Source organism: Aethalodelphis obliquidens, unplaced genomic scaffold, assembly GCF_003676395.1.
Source record: "Aethalodelphis obliquidens isolate GAN/ISIS:26980383/991018 unplaced genomic scaffold, ASM367639v1 scaffold111, whole genome shotgun sequence".
Lineage (NCBI taxonomy): Eukaryota > Metazoa > Chordata > Mammalia > Artiodactyla > Delphinidae > Aethalodelphis > Aethalodelphis obliquidens.
The window spans coordinates 1,794,149-1,814,826 of record NW_020838055.1 but is presented as its reverse complement, the minus strand read 5'-3'; the positions used below and the strand labels follow the sequence as shown (position 1 = coordinate 1,814,826).

At 39.4% G+C, this 20,678-nt stretch overlaps 1 protein-coding gene and 1 non-coding gene across 8 annotated transcripts in view; one reads left to right on the top strand and one right to left on the bottom strand.

Moving 5' to 3' along the window:
- The window catches only part of SETD2 (SET domain containing 2, histone lysine methyltransferase), a 113,442-nt gene that overhangs the window by 20,290 nt on the left and 72,474 nt on the right, over window positions 1–20,678 (top strand). For 5 of the 7 annotated variants that reach the window (XR_003430828.1, XR_003430829.1, XM_027096974.1 and 2 more), the window contains exons 2-5: window positions 7,928–7,967; window positions 9,420–13,780; window positions 16,982–17,113; window positions 19,886–20,014. Coding sequence is in view for 4 of the 7 variants with exons in the window: in XM_027096974.1 (XP_026952775.1) it covers window positions 7,928–7,967; window positions 9,420–13,780; window positions 16,982–17,113; window positions 19,886–20,014 (4,662 nt within the window). In the remaining 3 variants the exon portion in view is untranslated. The remainder of the gene's footprint in view (window positions 1–7,927; window positions 7,968–9,419; window positions 13,781–16,981; window positions 17,114–19,885; window positions 20,015–20,678) is intronic. The other 2 variants (XR_003430830.1, XM_027096973.1) reach the window with 1 other exon arrangement.
- Window positions 14,690–14,795, bottom strand: LOC113615066 (U6 spliceosomal RNA). Its single transcript, XR_003430898.1, has one exon. It is a non-coding gene; the product is annotated as a U6 spliceosomal RNA (small nuclear RNA).

The window sequence follows — 20,678 nt, the reverse complement described above, 5'->3', positions numbered from 1 at the left end:
GCAGTACGCGGGCCTCTCACTGTTGTGGCCTCTCCCATTGCGGAGCATAAGTACTTACAATTGTTATATCTTCTTGGATCGATCCCTTGATCATTATGTAGTGTCCTTCTTTGTCTCTTGTAATAGTCTTTATTTTAAAGTCTCTTTTGTCTGATACGAGAATTGCTACTCCAGCTTTCTTTTGGTTTCCATTTGCATGGAATATCTTTTTCCATCCCCTCACTTTCAGTCTGTATGTGTCTCTAGGTGTGAAGTGGGTCTCTTGTAGACAGCATATATGTGGGTCTTTTTTTTGTATCCATTCAGCCAGTCTGTGTCTTTTGGTGGGAGCATTTAATCCATTTACATTTAAGGTAATTGTCGATATGTATGTTCCTATTCCCATTTTCTTAATTGTTTTGGGTTTGTTATTGTAGGTCTTTTCCTTCTCTTGTGTTTCTTGCCTAGAGAAGATCCGTTAACATTTGTTGTAAAGCTGGTATGGTGGTGCTGAACTCTCTCAGCTTTTGCTTGTCTGTAAAGGTTTTAATTTCTCCATCAAATCTGAATGAGATCCTTGCTGGTTAGAGTAATGTTGGTTGTAGGTTTTTCTCCTTCATCACTTTAAATATGTCCTGCCAGTCCCTTCTGACTTGCAGAGTTTCTGCTGAAAGATCAGCTGTTAACCTTATGGGGATTCCCTTGTGCGTTATTTGTTGTTTTTCCCTTGCTGCTTTTAACATGTTTTCTTTGTATTTAATATTTGACAGTTTGATTAATATGTGTCTTGGCGTGTTTCTCCTTGGATTTATCCTGTATGGTACTCTCTGTGCTTCCTGGACTTGATTAACTATTTCCTTTTCCATATTAGGGAAGTTTTCAGCTATAATCTCTTCAAATATTTTCTCAGTCCCTTTTTTTCCTCTTCTTCTGGAACCCCTATAATTCGAATGTTGGTGCGTTTAATGTTGTCCCCGATGTCTCTGAGACTGTCCTCACTTCTTTTCATCCTTTTTTGTTTATTCTGCTCTGCAGTAGTTATTTCCACTGTTTTATCTTCCAGGTCACTTATCCGTTCTTCTGCCTAGTTATTCTGCTATTGACCCCTTCTAGAGTATTTTTAATTTCATTTATTGTGTTTTTCATCATTGCTTGTTTCATCTTTAGTTCTTCTAGGTCCTTGTTAAATGTTTCTTGCGTTTTTTCTATTCTATTTCCAAGATTTTGGATCATCTTTGCTATCATTATTCTGAATTCTTTTTCAGGTAGACTGCCTATTTCCTCTTCATTTGTTAGGTCTGGTGGGTTTTTATCTTGCTCCTTCATCTGCTGTGTGTTTTTCTGTCTTCTCATTTTGCTTATCATACTGTGTTTGGGGTCTCCTCCTTGCAGGCTGCAGGTTCGTAGTTCCCGTTGTTTTTGGTGTCTGTCCCCAGTAGCTAAAGTTGGTTCAGTGGGTTCTGTAGGCTTCCTGGTGGAGGGTACTAGTGCCTGTGTTCTGGTGGATGAGGCTGGATCTCGTCTTTCTGGTGGGCAGGTCCATGTCTGGTGGTGTGTTTTGGGGTGTCTGTGGACTTATTATGATTTTAGGCAGCCTCTCTGCTAATGGGTGGGGTTGTGTTCCTGTCTTGCTAGTTGTTTGGCATAGGGTATCCAGCACTGTAGCTTGCTGGTCGTTGAGTGAAGCTGGGTGCTGGTGTTGAGATGGAGATCTCTGGGAGATTTTTGCCGTTTGATATTATGTGGAGCTGGGAGGTCTCTTGTGGACCAGTGTCCTGAAGTTGACTCTCCCACCTCAGAGGCACAGCACTGACTCCTGGCTGCAGAGCCAAGAGCCTTTCATCCACACGGCTTAGAATAAAAGGGAGAAAAAGAAGAAAGAAAGAAAGGAAGGAAGGAAGGAAATAAAAGAACATAAAATAAAGTTATTAAAATAAAAAATAATTATTAAGAAAAAAGTTATTTTTAAAAGTTAAAAAAAAAAAAAAAAAGGACAGATAGAACCCTAGGACAAATGGGGAAAGCAAAGCTATACAGACAGAATCTCACCCAGAAGCATACACATACACACTCACAAAAAGAGGGAAAGGGGAAAAAATAATAAATCTTGCTCTCAAAGTCCACCTCTTCAATTTGGGATGTTTCGTTGTCTATTCAGGTATTCCACAGATGCAAGGTACATCAAGTTGATTGTGGAGCTTTAATCCTCTGCTCCTGAGACTGCTGGGAGAGATTTCCCTTTCTCTTCTTTGTTCGCACAGCTCCTGGGGTTCAGCTTTGGATGTGGCCCCGCCTCTGCGTGTAGGTCGCCGGAGGGCGTCTGTTCTTCCCTCAGACCGGACGGGGTTAAAGGAGCCGCTGATTCGGGGGCTCTGGCTCACTCAGGCCGGGGGAGAGGGAGGGGCACGATGCGGGGTGAGCCTGCGGCGGCAGAAGCCGGTGACGTCGCACCAGCCTGAGGCGCGCCGTGCGTTCTCCCGGGCAAGTTGTCCCTGGATCCAGGGACCCTGGCAGTGGCGGGCTGCACAGGCTCCCTGGCAGGCAGGTGTGGATAGTGACCTGTGCTCGCACACAGGCTTCTTGGTGGCGGCATCAGCAGCCTTAGCGTCTCATGCCCGTCTCTGGGGTCCCCGCTGTTAGCCTCGGCTCGCACCCGTCTCTGGAGCTCCTTTAAGCAGCGCTCTTAACCCCTTCTCCTCACGCACCAGGAAGCAAAGAGGGAAGAAAAAGTCTCTTGCCTCTTGGCAGGTCCAGACCGCCCCCCCCCCCCCCCCCCCCCCGCCGCTGGACTCCCTCCCGGCCAGCCCGTGGTGCACTAACCCCTTCAGGCTGTGTTCATGCCGCCAGTCCTCTCCCTGTGCTCCAACCGAAGCCGAGCCTCAGCTCCCAGCCCCGCCCGCCCCGGCGGGTGAGGAGATAAGACTCTCGGGCTAATGAGTGCGGGTCCGGCACCAATCCTCTGTGCGGGAATCTCTCCGCTTTGCCCTCCGCATCCCTGTTGCTGTGCTCTCCTCCGCAGCACCGAAGCTTCCCGCCTCCGCCACCCGCAGTCTCCGCCCGTGAAGGGGCTTCCTAGTGTGTGGAAACCTTTCCTCCTTCACAGCTCCCTCCCATTGGTGCAGATCCCATCGCTATTCTTCTGTCTCTGTTTATTCTTTCTTTTGCCCTACCCAGGTACGTGGGGAGTTTCTTGCCTTTTGGGAGGTCTGAGGTCTTCTGCCAGTGTTCAGTAGGTGTTCTGTAGGAGTTGTTCCACGTGTAGATGTATTTCTGATGTATCTGCTAGTGTTGGAGGGTCTCCTGCAGAGGCGGTGGGTGGCTGTGGCTCACCGTGAGGACAAGGACCCTGGCAGCAGAAGTTCTGGAAAGTATTCCTTGGCGTGAGCCCTCCCAGAGTCAAAAGTAATGTATTTGCTCATATATGCACACAATTTTTAGAAGGATGTACGAAACTTAACAATGGTTGCCACTACATAGAGAGATCTAATTTTAGTTGTATATCTTTTTGTATTACAGAGTTTCCCCCTGCGTACATGTATTACTTTTTCAAATAGAGAAGGAAAACTAGTGTAAAATGTTCTAAATTAAAATGAGGTAAAATCTGTCATTCTATACTTCTCTTGGTCATAGGTCCAAGTTTTGGAATTGAGCAAAATAAGACTATTTTATCTTGGAAGTTTTCTGATATTTTGAAATAAGTCACTAAGGTTCTGTAAATCAGGGGTCCCCAACGCCTGGGCCAAGGACCGGTAGCGGTCCACAGCCTATTAGGAACCGGGCTGCACAGCAGGAGGTGAGCGGTGGGCCAGCGAGCAAAGCTTCATCTGCCGCTCCCCATCACTCGCATTACTGCATGAACCACCCCCCCCAGCCACACCACAGTCCGTGGAAAAATTGTCTTCCACGAAACTGGTCCCTGGTACCCAAAAGGTTGGGGACCACTGCTTTAAATTGTCTTTTTTCCACAGTAAATAAAAATACTTCTGTTTTAACTATAAACATTTCCTGTGTAACATGGTATCTAGAATAGATTCTTACTATCCAACTTGTTTACATTTATGAATATTGTTGATATGGCCAAATATCTCTCATTATACCAGGCCTCCCTTTGGAAACTTTACTTACGTTCTAGCCTGAGAAGTTGGTTGGTTGTTGATTTAAATAATCATGTCATTCTTTGGTTCTTTGAGATTGCTATGACTAAAAGTCTTAATTAAGTGTTTTCCCACATGTGTCCTGTGACCTAATAGAGATTTGTCTCTGCGTTGACATGGATTAGTCAGAATTCTTTATAGTTCTTCAGTAAGCTGCAGATCTGCATACTGTACGTTTTTGACAGAAAACTGGCTGCGGTATTCCTCTGGTTTTTCTTCTGTAGTAGCTTTTTAAAAGAAGAAATAAGGCACTCTAGCACAATCCCATGCTGGAGACTTAAATGCCTGTTTTCGCATGCCTCATTTTTTATGGCAGGGGCACAGGAGGCTTAGTACTCTTACCTGTGGCTTCCATACCCTTGTTCCAACAACTTTCCTTCAAAAACCCTATTCTTTGCTCTTGACATTATATTATTTACCAAAGCAAGTGTTCTTTTTTTTTAAAAGAAAATAAATTTATTTATTTATTTTTTATTTTTGGCTGCGTTGTGTCTTTGTTACTGCACGTGGGCTTTCTCTAGTTGCAGCGAGTGTGGGCTACTCTTCGTTATGGTGTGTGGGCTTCTCATTGTGGTGGCTTCCCTTGTTGTGGAGCACGGTCTCTAGGCACGCGGGCTTCAGTAGTTGTGGCTTGCGGGCTCTAGAGCGCAGGCTCAGTAGTTGTGGCTCATGGGCATAGTTTCTCCATTGCATGTGGGATCTTCCTCAACTCGGGATTGAACCCGTGTCCCCTGCATTGGCAGGTGGATTCTTAACCACTGCGCCACCAGGGAAGTCCCCGCAAGTGTTCTTTTATTAGAAACATTTGTGGCTGATTCTTGCTATTAATTATGGCCTCACAATTTCATTAATATCTTTAAAAAGGGCTTGTCCTCTTATTGCTGTGGCAGTCTACTCACCTGGCCACACCTAGGTATTATCTTCTGAAGGGTACTCCAACTCTGAAATATTAGTCTGACCATAATGTCCAATTCCTTCACGATACCCTTCTACTTCTCTTTCTGGTTTCCACCAAATCTACTCTTTGAAGCTGCTGCTATCTTGTCCCTACCCTGTTCCTTCAGTTTATCAGCTTCCTTCAGATTTTACTCCCTATTCTATTATCTGTGGATCATTCTTGGGAATGCCTTCAATTCTCTCAGCCCCTTGCCGCCTTCTACCTCTCTTGTCCCACCCAACTTGATAGAGTAACTCATCAGTCGTTTGTCCTCATTGCTTCTAGATAGCCTAATGCTGCAAGGGGAAGTAACATAAGTGTGCCAATGACTCTGATTATAAATTAGTAATGTCCAACTTGGGGCAGCAACATTGAAGATTATAGTCTGCTTCCATTTTTGTTCCCCACACTTGAATTTTTCCAAGTCTTTTACCTTGTCCCTGCCCCTAACTTTCAACTAATGATGTCAGAGAGAAATACAGGCCAAAAGGAATATCTTGCTTTATTTTGAAACTTACCTATGTCTTTACTCATCTATATCCCCTTCTCTCAAGATCATTCCCTCCTCCATCTGTTGCAGTGATTCCATTTTTTTCCTTTGATCTAAACACATCGTTTGCTCACCTGCTGTATTTATGATGGGGGGTGGGGGAAGCAAGGTACAGAATGGCTTGTGTGGTATGATTACTGTACTCAAGAAGAAAAACAAAAATCTCTGTTTTAACACCCTCCCCACACACAAAAGAAGTGTTAGAAGGCTCTGTATACCAAGGTGTTTGCAGCAGTTGTCTCTGGATGGGTTGGATTGTGGACTTTTCTTTTTGCTTGTGTGTAATTTGATTTCTATTAACATGAAATGATTTTAAGATGAGAAAAATTGGATATTTTCCCCCATATTTTCTGTATGTGCTTATATTGTTTTTATTATAAATTTATTTTTAAAAATATTTATTTATTTATTTGGCTGCACTGGGTCTTTGTTGTGGCATGCAGGGTCTCTGTTGAGGCATGCAGGGTCTTCGTTGTGTCATGCAGGATCTAGTTCCCTGACCAGGGATCAAACCCGGGCCCCCTGCATTGGGAGCGCAGAGTCTTAACCACTGGACCACCAGGGAAGTCCCCTTTTTATTATAAATTTTAAAAATATTATCAAGTTATGGGAAATGCCTTGCTATCTTTGTCAAGCAGTTTTCTGATTTCTGGATTGAAACTTTATTTCCTCCCCCCACATGCCCACTCAAGTCCCACATTTATAATGTTTCCTTAGCCCTTTGATCATGTGATCACTTTGATTACAGCTTGTCAGAATTTTTTTCACTTGTTTATCCAAAGTATAAGTGCTGAGACTTAGGAAAGGGTTCTGGTAACCTCAGTATTTCCAGCACTTTGTGTGTATGGATACCGTGAAGACAACCACGAATGCTTTTTCTAAAACATCCACTGAAAAGAGGAGTACAAATACGAATGACATTCCAAATGCTTGGACATCTCCAGGTTCCTTTTCTGTTCTTTAAAAAAAATTTCACATGGTACTAATTTAAATCGAATGTAGTATGCCATATTGTGAGACACAATTATTTTTTTTAATCACTAAGAAAGGAAAAAACTCTGCCAATTAGACTGTGATGTTATTGATAGTATGATGCATTGTGTAGAGGTGTTATACATGGGAAAAATGTATATCATAGAATTGATGAAATACAGCAGTTCTAAGGTCACATCTCTGTAGTCTTTGTGGCTTTAGAGTAGAAAAAAGTGTTTAACCCTGGCACTGCTTTAGATCTCATCCATGTATTGCCAACTTTGTTTCCCCTTCATTACTTTGTTTTGTATGGCTACCATGGACTCTGGTGAATGCACTGAATTATGGTGGAGTAAAGCCTACTTTTAGGAAAAGGATTTTTAGTACATTTCTTTTAAGGGGCGTTTAAGACAGATTATTGTACTCCAGTCTTGCCACATAGTCTACAGAGACACTGGCTTAAAATACAAATCTGGCTGTTATAGCGTAAAACCGTTTTGTATCTTCTCTTCCCCCAGTGTGCTTCAGTGCACTGATATACACCAGACTTTTACCTTTTGATTCCTCAGTCAGGACATAGTGTGGTTATCTTTGTTAGAATATAACTGTGAGCTCAGAAAGCCACATGCTCTGATGTAGAGTGTAAACCTTGCATTAAGCAAAGGGACTGCTGAACAGATACCAGAACAGGTTGAGAACCACTAATTCATAAGATAAAATGTTTCTCATTGTAAGAGACCTGGTCTCTGGACCTGGCCACTGCTCCCTACTTTGGCTAATTATTGGCTTCTTTCTGCCTTATGCTTTATACTCAGATAACATTATTTTATAGTTTCCTTGCTCATATTGTTCTATGTTTTAATCTCTATGTCTTTGCCTGGGATCTTCCTTCGTTAAGGATCTCCCTTCAAATTCATTCTTCAAAAACTAATTTTTCTTTTAGAAAGGATTCTTTGCATTCCTATCCTTCCACTAAACTGAGTTGCTTATCTTCCTCATTGCTGTTACATTTGTGCATATTTCTATCCTTGTATTTACTCCATTATGTTGGAATTACTTTTATAACAAAATTATATTTTGTATTTACAGGAAACTGTAAGAGCTTCTTGAGGGCAGGGACTCTGCTTTATTCACCTTTTCTCTCCATCACCTAGCACAGTGCATGACACTATCTTCTTTAAACATTTGCTATGCTAAATGTAACTAAGGCTATGAAGGAACGGACAGCCTATATAGAATATACCTGGAGGTTGTAGGTATCCTAAGTTTTAATAAAAAACAACTTACATTTCAATCGGTTTTAAGTATTTATGATTTCTTTTTATTCTTTTGCATGCTTTCTTGGCTGGATGACAATAGAGAAGAAGAAAATGAGGTATGTATAATTTAATTAGGTATTCAGCGATTATGAGCTTGAAAACATTCAAAATTTAGCTATCATTTTGAATGTGAAATGAAGTAATAGTTTTTGCTTAGTTTTGTTTTTGGATCTACAGTAATTCATTCCAGTGAGGGATGTTGTATATCTCAAGAAAATGGTTTTTAGACTTCGGAGTTTCAAGAGCTTTAGTCAAGGTAAAGGAAGCTGGCAACTTTGGAGACAGCTTTTTACCTGTTTTTACGCATTGAGCTTCCATGTAAAATTCAATTTGAAAAGTGAATTTTCTTTCTTAAAAAGTATTTGAAGACCACTGCTCTGTGATAATGCATGTGAAAACATTTACTTTCCCACTTGAACGGTAACTGTATAATTTTGAAAACTGATCTCAGATTTTACCATGTTGAAGTAGAAAACTGTTCTCTTAAATAGCCAGACTTGATTAAAGAATGTCAGTTAGAAAAATGTTGTAGATGGCAAGTGTACTATCTTTAATTTAGGCTTGAGTTTGTTGCTATAGACTTTCCTGCTGTTCTGTCTACAACCGAGGTTATGCCTTTAACTTCTAACGCCCATCAGTTCCTTTGGTGGTTTGGCAAATAAAGAAGGGTGAAGTCTTCTTAGATGTATACTTTGTAGTTGTCGTTCACGGTAGGATCAGACTATAAATCAGCATGGCCTGGGTGTGTGGGGCCCAGGCAGATGCAGTAGTAGTTTGCCAGGACAGAGTAATTTCCAGGAAGGCAGAAAGGCCTGGTCCCCATTTGGTTACCTCATCTGTGAAATGAGTGAGATGGGAGACTGCTCTATACCAGTGGTTTACCAAATCTAGGAAGTCCCTCAGAATTGCCTGAGATGCTTGTTCTCAAAAAACAAAACAAAATAAACTTTATTCACCTTAGAGCTATTGAATTGTTATTTCCTGGAGTTTTGTCACAGATCTATATTTCTACCAAGTACCCAAGTGATTCTATGTGATACCAGAAGACCACTGGTTATAATGACTTCTGATGTTTCTTCTCAGATAGGACACAAGAACAAAGTATTTTCATTACTGAGATGTTAGCTGTTGCTCTCTATCCACATGTCCTCTTGTAGTGTATCTTGAAATACACATCAGATTATTTTTTAAATTCTCATTAAAAATTCTGCCTGGAAAATAGTTATAAAACTGGATAAAATTCTTTAAGATAAGAATGGAAAAATATAGATAATTGTTGAAACTGAGGATGTTTACTTAGAGGTTTATTAAACAATTCTCTGTACTTTTGGGTATGTTTGAAAATTTCCATAATAAAGAGTTTTTAAAAATGCATATATAGCTTAATGAAATTCATGCTGTTTGTCATTAAAAAGGACTTTTCATTTCCCTTACATTTTAAACTGTGATGCTAGCCATTTGAAAGTAACTTTATTGTAGTAGTAACTGCTTTTTTTGTTCATTTATAGGCAAAGATTGAAAATGTGCAGAAAACAGGTTTCATCAAAGGACCAATGTTCAAAGGTGTTGCTTCTAGTCGGTTTTTGCCCAAAGGCACCAAGACAAAAGTTAATTTGGAGGAACAGGGACGACAGAAGGTGTCATTCAGCTTCAGCCTTACAAAGAAAACTTTGCAGAACAGGTTTCTGACGGCACTTGGCAGTGAAAAGCAAAATGATACTCCAAATTCCCCAGTTGTACCTCTTCAAGTAGACTCGACCCCTAAAATTAAAATGGACATTGGAGATACATTATCTACTACAGAAGAATCTTCCCCACCAAAATCAAGGGTAGAATTGGGCAAAATCCATTTTAAGAAACATCTGCTTCATGTAACATCCAGGCCACTGCTGACTTCTACCACAGCAGTGGCATCTCCATCTCCTCCCATAGTACCATTACCAGCAGTCATAGCAGAATCAACAACTGTAGACTCGCCACCCTCATCTCCACCTCCACCACCTCCACCTCCCCAAGCCACAACACCCTCATTACCAGCACCAGTAACAGAGCCAGTGGCCTTGCCACACACACCAGTGACAGTTCTGATGACAGCACCAGTAGATGTAGCTGCTAGAGCATTGAAGGAACCACCAGTTACAATTGTACCAGAATCATCAGAAGTGGACACTAAGCAGGACCCTGTGTCTAATAGTTCAGAAGAACACATAACTCACAATTTGAATGAGCAAGCAGATATTCCTTCACAAAAAGAAGATTCCCATATTGGGAAGGAAGAAGAAATTCCAGATAGTTCTAAGAGTAGTCTGGGCTCTAAAAAAACAGGTTCTAAGAAGAAATCCTCACAATCTGAAGGCACCTTTCTTGGTTCAGAATCGGATGAAGATTCTGTACGGACTTCCTCAAGTCAAAGATCACATGATTTAAAATTTTCAGCCAACATTGAAAAAGAAAGAGATTCAAAAAAGAGCTTAGCAACTTTAAAAAGTGAGGATTTAGGGAAATCTTCACGATCTAAAACAGAGAGAGATGATAAATATTTTAGCTACTCAAAACTTGAAAGAGATACTCGTTATATATCTTCTCGCTGTAGATCAGAGAGAGAGCGAAGGCGGAGCAGGTCTCGTTCTAGATCTGACAGAGGTTCTAGAACTAGTTCATCCTATTCTCGGTCAGAACGATCCCATTATTATGACTCTGATCGTCGCTACCATAGGAGTTCCCCTTATCGAGAGAGGGCACGCTATTCTCGGCCATATACAGATAACAGGGCAAGAGAAAGTTCTGACTCAGAAGATGAGTATAAGAAGACATACTCAAGGCGCACCTCATCTCATTCTTCCTCTTACAGAGACCTAAGGACACCATCCTCCTATTCTAAATCTGATCGAGACTGTAAAACTGAGTCCTCTTATTTAGAGATGGAGAAGAGAGGAAAGTATTCCTCAAAATTAGAAAGAGAATCCAAAAGGACTTCAGAAAATGAAGCAATGAAAAGATGTTGTTCTCCCACTAATGAACTGGGATTCCGACGGGGGTCATCATATTCCAAGCATGGTAACAGTGCTTCCCGTTATAAATCTGCCCCTTCAAAACCTGCACCCAAGTCTGATAAATTTAAAAATTCTTTCTGTTGTACAGAATTGAATGAGGAAATCAAACAGTCTCATTCTTTTAGTTTACAGACTCCTTGTTCAAAAGGTAGTGAATTAAGAATGATTAGTAAAGTTACTGAAAGAGAGAAGATTGGGTCTCCATCTCCATCAAATCGATTAAATGATTCACCTACTTTTAAAAAGCTAGATGAATCACCTGTTTTTAAGTCTGAATTTATAGGACATGATAGCTATGACAGTATTAAGGAATTAGACTCTTTATGTAAAGTGAAGAATGATCAATTAAGAAGTTATTGTCCCACAGAATTTAATATAAATGGATCTCCTGGGGCAGAATCTGATTTGGCAACATTTTGCACTTCTAAACGTGACACTGTTTTGATGTCTTCTGATGATAGTGTGACTGGATCAGAGGTATCCCCTTTGGTCAAAACGTGCATGCTTTCATCAAATGGATTTCAAAATATTAATAGATGTAAAGAAAAAGACTTGGATGATACTCGCATGCAGCATAGTAAGTCAGAAAGCCCATTTAGAGAAACAGAACCTCCAGTGTCGCCACACCAGGATCAACTCATATCTTTGCCAGTTATGACTATAGATTACTCCAAAACAGTAGTTAAAGAACCAGTTGATGGGAGAGTTTCTTGCTGTAAAACCAAAGATTCAGATATATACTGTACTTCAAACGACAGCCGCCCTTCTTTTTGTCATTCCGGAGCTGAAAATACTGAGCCTTTAGTAACGAAGATTTCTTCAAATAGCTTTATGAACATGCATTTGAAATCAAAAACAGTTATATGTGATAATGGAAGTCTGACAGATCAGCACTCAAAATTTGCATGTGGAGAATATAAGCAGAGTGTTGGTAGTACTAGTTCAGCTTCTATTAATCATTTTGATGATTTATATCAACCTACAGGGAGCTCATGTATTGCTTCATCTCTTCAGAGTCTTCCACCAGGAATAAAAGTAGACAGTTTAACTCTCTTGCAATGCGGAGAGAATACATCTTCAGTTTTGGATGCTGTGCTGAAGAGTAAAAGCTCAGAGTTTTTAAAGCATGCAGAGAAAGAAATAATAGAAGTAGGTAGTGGCCTTCCTGATTCAGGAAGAGGATTTGCTTCCTGGGAAGACAGGCATAATAATGGACTATCTGGGAAATGTGTGCAAGAGGCTCAAGAAGAAGGGAATTCCATACTGCCTGATAGAAGAGGAAGACCAGAAATCTCTTTAGATGAAGAAGGTGGAAGAGGACATGCACATACTTCTGATGATTCAGAAGTTGTATTTTCTTCTTGTGATTTGAATTTAATCATGGAGGACAGTGATGGTGTAACATATACCTTAAAATGTGACAGTAGTGGTCATGCCTCAGAGATTGTATCTACTGTCCACGAAGATTATTCTGGTTCTTCCGAAAGTTCAAGTGATGAAAGTGATTCAGAAGATACAGATTCTGATGATAGCAGTATTCCAAGAAACCGTCTTCAGTCTGTTGTGGTTGTGCCAAAGAATTCTACTTTGCCCATGGAAGAAACAAGTCCTTGTTCTTCTAGGAGCAGTCAAAGTTACAGACACTATTCTGACCACTGGGAAGATGAGCGATTGGAGCCAAGGAGGCATTCATATGAGGAAAAATTTGAGAGTGTAGCAAGTAAAGCCTGTCCTCAAACTGAGAAGTTCTTCTTTCATAAAGCAACAGAGAAGAATTCAGAAATTTCTTTTATACAGCCCAGCCGAAAACAGATAGATAATCACATGTCTGAAATTGCTCATCCTCAGAGTGATGGGGTTGATAGTACAAGTCATACAGACATAAAATCTGACCCTCTAGGTCATCCAAATTCTGAGGAAGCAGTGAAAGCCAGAATAACTTCTAGGCAGCAAGAAGAGCTGCCAGTTTATTCTTCTGATGATTTTGAAGATGTCTCAAGTAAGTCTCGGCAACAGACCACTTTCCCTAACAGGCCAGATAGTAGACTGGGGAAAACAGAGTCAAATTTTTCTTCTTGTGAGATCTCCCGAGTGGATGGTTTCCGTTCATCAGAAGAGCTCAGAAATCTAGGGTGGGACTTCTCTCAACAAGAAAAGCCTACTACCACATATCAGCAACCTGACAGCAGCTATGGAGCCTGTGGTGGACACAAGTATCAGCAAAGTGCAGAACAGTATAGTGGGACACATAATTACTGGCAAGGCAATGGCTACTGGGATCCAAGATCAGCAGGTAGACCGCCTGGAACTGGGGTTGTGTATGATCGAATTCAAGGGCAGGTACCAGATTCCTTAACAGATGACCGTGAAGAGGAGGAGAATTGGGATCAACGTGGAGGATCTCACTTTTCAAGCCAGTCCAATAAATTTTTTCTGTCCCTTCAGAAGGACAAGGGATCCGTGCAAGCACCTGAAATAAGCAGCAATTCCATTAAGGACTCTTTAGCTGTGAATGAGAGGAAAGATCTTTTGAAAAACTTAGAAAAAAATGATATGAAAGATAGAGGGCCTCTTAAAAAAAGGAGACAGGAATTGGAGAGTGATTCTGAAAGTGATGGTGAGCTTCAGGACAGAAAGAAAGTTAGAGTGGAGGTAGAGCAGGGAGAGACAGCAGTGCCTCTAGGCTCAGCATTGGTTGGGCCTTCGTGTGTCATGGAGGACTTCAGGGACCCACAGCGGTGGAAGGAATGTGCCAAACAAGGGAAGATGCCTTGTTACTTTGATCTGATTGAAGAAAATGTTTATTTAACAGAAAGGTAAGCCAAATTAATACTTGTTGGACAAGTATTAACCTCGTTTTGTAGGAAAAAAATTAACTTTCAAAAGTTCAGAATATATGAGCTCAATTGTATGAAATATGGTTGTGTGATAAAATGTAACTTAAAAAATTTTAAAAGTGTATTTACCTATTTAGATTTGATGGTGTACAGTCCCCCAATTTTCCCCCCCACCCCACACACAGGAAGGGGATGTCTAAATTTTTTTTTTTTTGGTCCCATTACCTCTTTGGTTCTAGAAGTACATTAAAAAAAGTATATAGACCAGCCCAGTTTTTCTTAAATTTCTTTTACATGTGAAACTGTGGCAGAAAGTGAAACAAAACTCCAGCAAAATAGTCTGCTTTTAGAGAAGAAAAAAGTTACGTTGGATTTTTTTTTCCTTCATTCTGAACATTTTTTTTAACATCTTTATTGGAGTATAATTGCTTTACAATGGTGTGTTAGTTTCTGCTGTATAACAAAGTGAATCAGCTATATAGATACATATATCCCCATATCTCCTCCCTCTTGCGTCTCCCTCCCACTCTCCTGATACTATCCCACCCCTCTAGGTGGACACAAAGCACCGAGCTGACCTCCCTGTGCTATGCGGCTGCTTCCCACTAGATATCTGTTGTGCATTTGGTAGTGTATATATGTCCGTGCCACTCTCTCACTTCGTCCCAGCTTACCCTTCCCCCTCCCGGTGTCCTCAAGTCCAATCTCTACGTCTGCGTTTTTATTCCTGTCCTGCCCATAGGTTCTTCAGAACCTTTTTTTTTTTTTTTAGATTCCATATATATGTGTTAGCATACGGTATTTGTTTTTCTCTTTCTGACTTCACTCTGTATGACAGTCTCTAGGTCCATCCACGTCACTAGAAATAACTCAACTTCGTTTCTTTTTAAAAATATGGAACCCTTCACGAATTTGCATGTCGTCCTTGCGCAGGGGCCGTGCTATTTTCTCTGTATTGTTCCAATTTTAGTATATATGCTACAGAAGCGAGCACCATTCTGAACATTTTTGAAAAATATCTTTAGGTACTTTACAAGCTGGAACTCGATTAGAATATAGTTTTCTTTTGTCATGTTTCAAAATCTGTTGCTAGTAGATTAAACTTGGCAATAGCATAACAAGTCTTTAAGTTTTAAATGGTGAAATCCCTAACATGAAACAAGGTATAATGAGACTAGGATAATAAAAACAAATTCCTAGAGCACAGATTCTCAGTCGACTTTCTTTCACCTCTCTTTGATAATCTTGTTTTCCCAATGTAAATATATGTTGAATATGCCTTTAAAAAAAATTTATAGTCTCCTAACCACCTACCTCCTTTTGGAAATTTCTCCTCTAGTTGAGAATCAACTTAGCCATCATCCCTTTAAGCATTCAGAATTTTTTAAAATGAAGACATTTTCCACTGTGGATAAGGTAAAAGACTTCATCTTAAAGTTAGACCCATCAGAAGTTTTTCCTATTTAAATAGCAAAAAAAAAAAAACCACTTTTTTTTTAAGGATAAAGCGGGCCTCTTACAATTACGTTCATTTGTAACTAGTTGTAAATTAGGTTTAACTTCAAAATATTGAATATTTTAAGTGGTACTCCTTAAGAATTTTGTGAGTAGAGTGATGCAACTTACATGATCTTTGTGAAAGAATAGAAATAAAATTAATCAACCCAACCCTCTGGATTTTATTCAGTGAGTTTCATATACATAATTGGTTGGTGAGAGGCATTTTAAAGTGCTTGATATAAGCTGGGCATTTATAGAAGCCACTAAGAAGACAAATTATTGTAAAATAGTATGTGCATTCTTATGTCTAGTGAAAATAGGCTTACCTGAGCGAAATCTGTGCCCGTTAGTCCTCATCTGGCCTTTTTGGAGCAATACAAAATAAAGCTACTGTTTTTACACATAGCTCTTAAGTACTTATAAAAAGATAATTTGTTTATCTTTAGTCATCTTTCTTCAGGCTAAGCATGTTCTTATGCTCATTAATGAATTATATCTTTAATTGATCCAGATGAATCATACTTGTTATTCAAACTTAGTGGAAACTATCATGACACACTAGGTACTTTATAAAACTGAGACTGTAGTAGAACATATGTTGGAGATGAAAGCAGATTAGTTAGATTAAGACAGTCACTTAGAGCAGCTGTGCTCTTCACTTGTCTAATAGCTGAAGAGTAAGTCATAGTTCCCTAATCTTAAGAAAGGGATCTTATTCGTCTGTCCTTGATTTTTTTTTTTCCTTTTTGACAAAGATCAAAAAATAGAGTTCAACAAAAAGACCAGTAAATAATCACATTTTCACTTTTGCTTTGCAAACTCTGGCTTAGGTTTTTATGAACCCAGTCAATTTCGAACATTTATCTTCTCCCCGCCAAATCTACACTGAGAAAGTTTAGTCCTCTGTAGTAATGCTATTCTATAATAATATATACGTCATTCTTTTTTCTTTTTTAAATCATTCAGTCTTCTTTTAAACAGGATTTGTACAAAAGTGATGTTGCTAAAGGATTCTCTAAAGGATTTGATTGAGCTAAATTCTTAATTAAAAACTCCTTTTTCTTTCTAAAGCAACTCCTTTTCTTCCTTAGCCTTGTATCTCAACTATTATTTGTATATCCATGAGGCCTGATTCTTTTTTTTTTTTTTGGGCTGCTCCACTGCATGCGAGATCCTAGTTCCCCGACCAGGGATTGATCCCTCGCCCCCTGCAGTGGAATCGCGGAGTCTTAACCACTGGACTGCAGGGAAGTCCATGAGGACTGATTCTTAAACCTAACTTTAATTAATCAGCTATGTTATTATTTGATATTCATGAGTTTTCCTATTTCTCTGTGGAGCCAAATATGACTATTAACATTTGAAACTGCTCAGAGTTCAAGGTTTAGATGACAAGGACTAGGAAATAAGGACTGAGTCCAAAATGATAGACCTGAACTTACCCCAGCTTCCCATTTGCCAAGGCTGAGGTTGTCTCTCTCACCTGTTTTGCAATACAATTCCTAGTGTTTTCAGTCTCATAAATGCTTAGTGGTTAGATGTTTTCTTCTTTTTGAATGATTGACTTAACGAGAATCATTAAATGGGAAACTAGTGAGATTTAGCACATTTTTGATTGTGTATGTTGTATCATTGCCAGGACATTTTTTTAACCAATTTTAATAAAATTTTACCCACTAGAAAGAAGAATAAATCCCATCGGGATATTAAGCGAATGCAGTGTGAGTGTACACCTCTTTCTAAAGATGAAAGAGCTCAAGGTGAAATAGCATGTGGGGAAGATTGTCTTAATCGTCTCCTCATGATTGAATGGTAAGTAAATTAGAATGCTCTGCTTTTGCTCAACTATTCTATTAAATGTCTCTAAATTTTAAGAAGAATTATTAGGAGTAAAATTTAACTTTTCTCCTTCTACCTATTGTGGAGTATTTCTGAGCAATGAAATCTCCAATGTGTAATAGTGTTTATAAGGAGGCAGATTTCCCTTGCATTGTGCGTTAGATTATAGTACATATTGTAAGTGCTCTGTAAAGTAGCCATAATGCTAACATAGTAATACTAATTTTTACCCAGTCTCCTTTTATCTTCTGTAAGGTTCACGTCCTGAAAGGTAAATGTTGGTATTTTTTAGCTTTTACTATAAAAATAAGCTAAAACCCTAACATTTCAAAAGTGCTTGAAGTAAAATGTCTTGCTCCCCCAAGCCTCAATCCCTCTATTTGTAGTCTTTCCAGATAATTTTTATGCCTATACCAGCATGGGTAGACGTTTCCTCTTTTTATGTGTAGAAATGAAATCCTTACTATATGTACTTTTTGAAACTTTGTTCCCTCTCACCTGCCACACACACTTTTCTTTTTTTTAATAATTTTTTTTTTAATGTAACTTTGGCTGCAGTGGGACTTCATTGCTGTGCGCGGGCTTTCCCTAGTTGTGGCGAGCGGGGGCCACTACCTGCCACCATGCACGGGCCCCTCATCGTGGTAGCTGCTCTTGTTGCAGAGCATGGGCTCTAGGCACGCGGGCCTCAGTAGCTGTGGCTCGTGGGCTTTAGAGCACAGGCTCAGTAGTTGTGGCGCACGGACCAAGTTGCTCCGGGACATTTGGGATCCTCCCGGACCAGGGCTCGAATGCATGTCCCCTGCATTGGCAGGCGGATTCTTTAACCACTGTGCCACTAGGGAAGTCCCCACACTTTTAATTAAATATGTTTTGGAGACCTATTCAGAGCTACATATTTAGACCTATCTAAATCTTTCTCTTGACTACATTATGTATTCTATTCATAGTTAACCCATATTTATTAATCTTCTATTGATAGACATTTGCTTCCATATTTTTCATATAAACAGTAAATATCTTTACATTAAAAAATGTGATTTTTAAAAAAAACCAGTCGGATTGAAAATTGTATCATTTTTAACATGGAAAGAATATTAAGGTGATTTATAGTGTAGGTACCTTATTTTTAGTGTTAATGAAGTGTTTTTTTCCAAAACTCAGTTTTTGGTTTTGCTTATGTAATAGTGTTACAAAAATAAAACATATAGCTCAAAAAATAAAAAAGAGAAAGCATTTTTGGTATTTTTAAATGTAAACTAAAAGCAGAGATGACAGTAAACATATAAGGAGAGAAGAGGGATTTCCTTGGTGGCACAGTGGTTAAGAGTCCGCCTGCCAATGCAGGGGACACGGGTTTGAGCCCTGGTCTGGGAAGATCCCACATGCCGTGGAGCAACTAAGCCTGTGCGCCACAACTACTGAGCCTGCGCTCTAGAGCCCACAAGCCACAACTACTGAGCCCGTGTGCCACAACTACTGAAACCTGTGAGCCTAGAGCCCGTGCTCCGCAACGAGAAGCCACCACGATGAGAAGCCTGCACACTGCAACTAAGAGTAGCCGCCACTCACCACAACCAGAGAAAGCCCACGCACAGCAACAAAGACCCAACGCAGCCAAATTAATTAATTAATTAAAAAAGAAGAGAAGACATAAGAACAGTATTCTCCTAATTTGACATTGTTGCCCTAGTCTCTGCATTTTTCTGGTTTTTCCTGTCAACCTTGTTGAACAGATATGAAGTACAGAAATTCTTTTTTTTGTTATTCCCACGCTCAAAACTTAGTGGTTCTCAAGATTAGGTTCAAATATAACCTTGGTATTGAGAGCCCTTCATAGTACATCAACAACCTGCCTTTTCATCTTCCAGCAACCCACCTTTCTTATCAGTTATCCTTAGCTATTTTATTCCCCTTTTCTCAAGTAGGCCTTGTTTCCTATTTCTGCACACAGGTGGGCACTATCATTGTACCTCTTGTTTTCCTTATCTGTCCATATCCTCTATGTCATTAGAAATTCTGCTTTAATCCTACTCCTTCCGGAAAGCTTTCTTTCACTGCTTCTCTCCAGAGTGAATCCTTTATCCGTTGGACATCTGTAAAAATGTTGCTTACTACTACTGGTTTGGCAATAAATAATAATATGTTGGAAATAGTAATTTTTATTGTAGCCTTACTCAGTATTAAAAACCTTTGTATCTGTAAGCTTTGGAATATTAAGAATTCAGTAAATTTTTGATTTTATTTTTATTCTAGGATCCATGAGGGAAGAGCCTTGCCAGTTTTTATTGTGCTTACTCTGAACAGAGATATGTTTAATGACGACTTTGGTTTCTCTTAAATGTAGCTCAAGTAGTTAGCTACATTCAGAAGATGAAATTAGTGATGATTGGAGTGGAATATAAGAGAAGGTGCACTGATTGAAAATAAGTTAGCTCTGCATAGTTGTCAGAGTACTGCAAACTTACATGCAGCCTGGAAATGTATCTTAGACACTCAGGGAGGGGTAATGACCAGTTGACAAGACTGTATTTTGGGCATCATCTGTTTAACAATGTAGACACTCAATTTTAAGGAATCCCTTCATGATGGAAAGAATTATTGAGGAAGGCTCACTTGGAGGTTTACCACACATATGCTGATTATGCCATAAAGATATGGATATATTTACATAACATTCTAGTGAACATGTTTTTGGTTCTTTTGCTGCTTTGAAGAATTAATTTTCTCCTTTTCTCATTTCAGTTCTTCTCGTTGTCCAAATGGGGATTATTGTTCCAATAGACGGTTTCAAAGAAAACAGCATGCAGATGTGGAAGTCATACTCACAGAAAAGAAAGGCTGGGGCTTGAGAGCTGCTAAAGACCTTCCTTCGTAAGTTGTTTTAATCGTCTTTCACTTCATTTGTGTTGTTGAAGTTGGTTAGATACTTTTTAGGAAAATAATTTGCCTATTACACTGAAGTTTAATAATGATTATTGTGCAGAATGACCACTTGGTAGCTAGTTTGTTCGTTTTAAATTCACTTCTTTTAGGAAATTAAATAGAAATCTCTTCTGTCTATATATGAGAGAGCAGTTTGTCCCTTGTGATATTTGGACTAGGCCGGTCCTTCTTTGTCTGATAGTTATGTTACCTTAATTCCAAGTAATTACCAAGTATTTGCTGTAGATCCCCACAATCCCTATGAAACTCTATAAAAAGGAGTTAGGACGGAATCTATAAAGTTGAATCTATATAAAGTTTAGTTGGGATAAGAGTAGTGGAGAGTCTGAGGATATTGAGATAGAGAATTAAAGCATACTTGATAGATACTCATTAAACATTTTTGAATGAATAAATGTTGCCTTCTAAAGTCATGTAACTTTTATATGTAATGCAATAAAAGGTTCAGTTTTATTTTCTACCATATTCGGTATTTCCTTTAACCACCAATTTTCTTACATATAGCATATTTAAGTATTCTTATGAAAGTTGAGTACCTTTTTCTTTAAAGTTAAGTATATACAGATTACATTTGTTTATGATTGAAGAATTT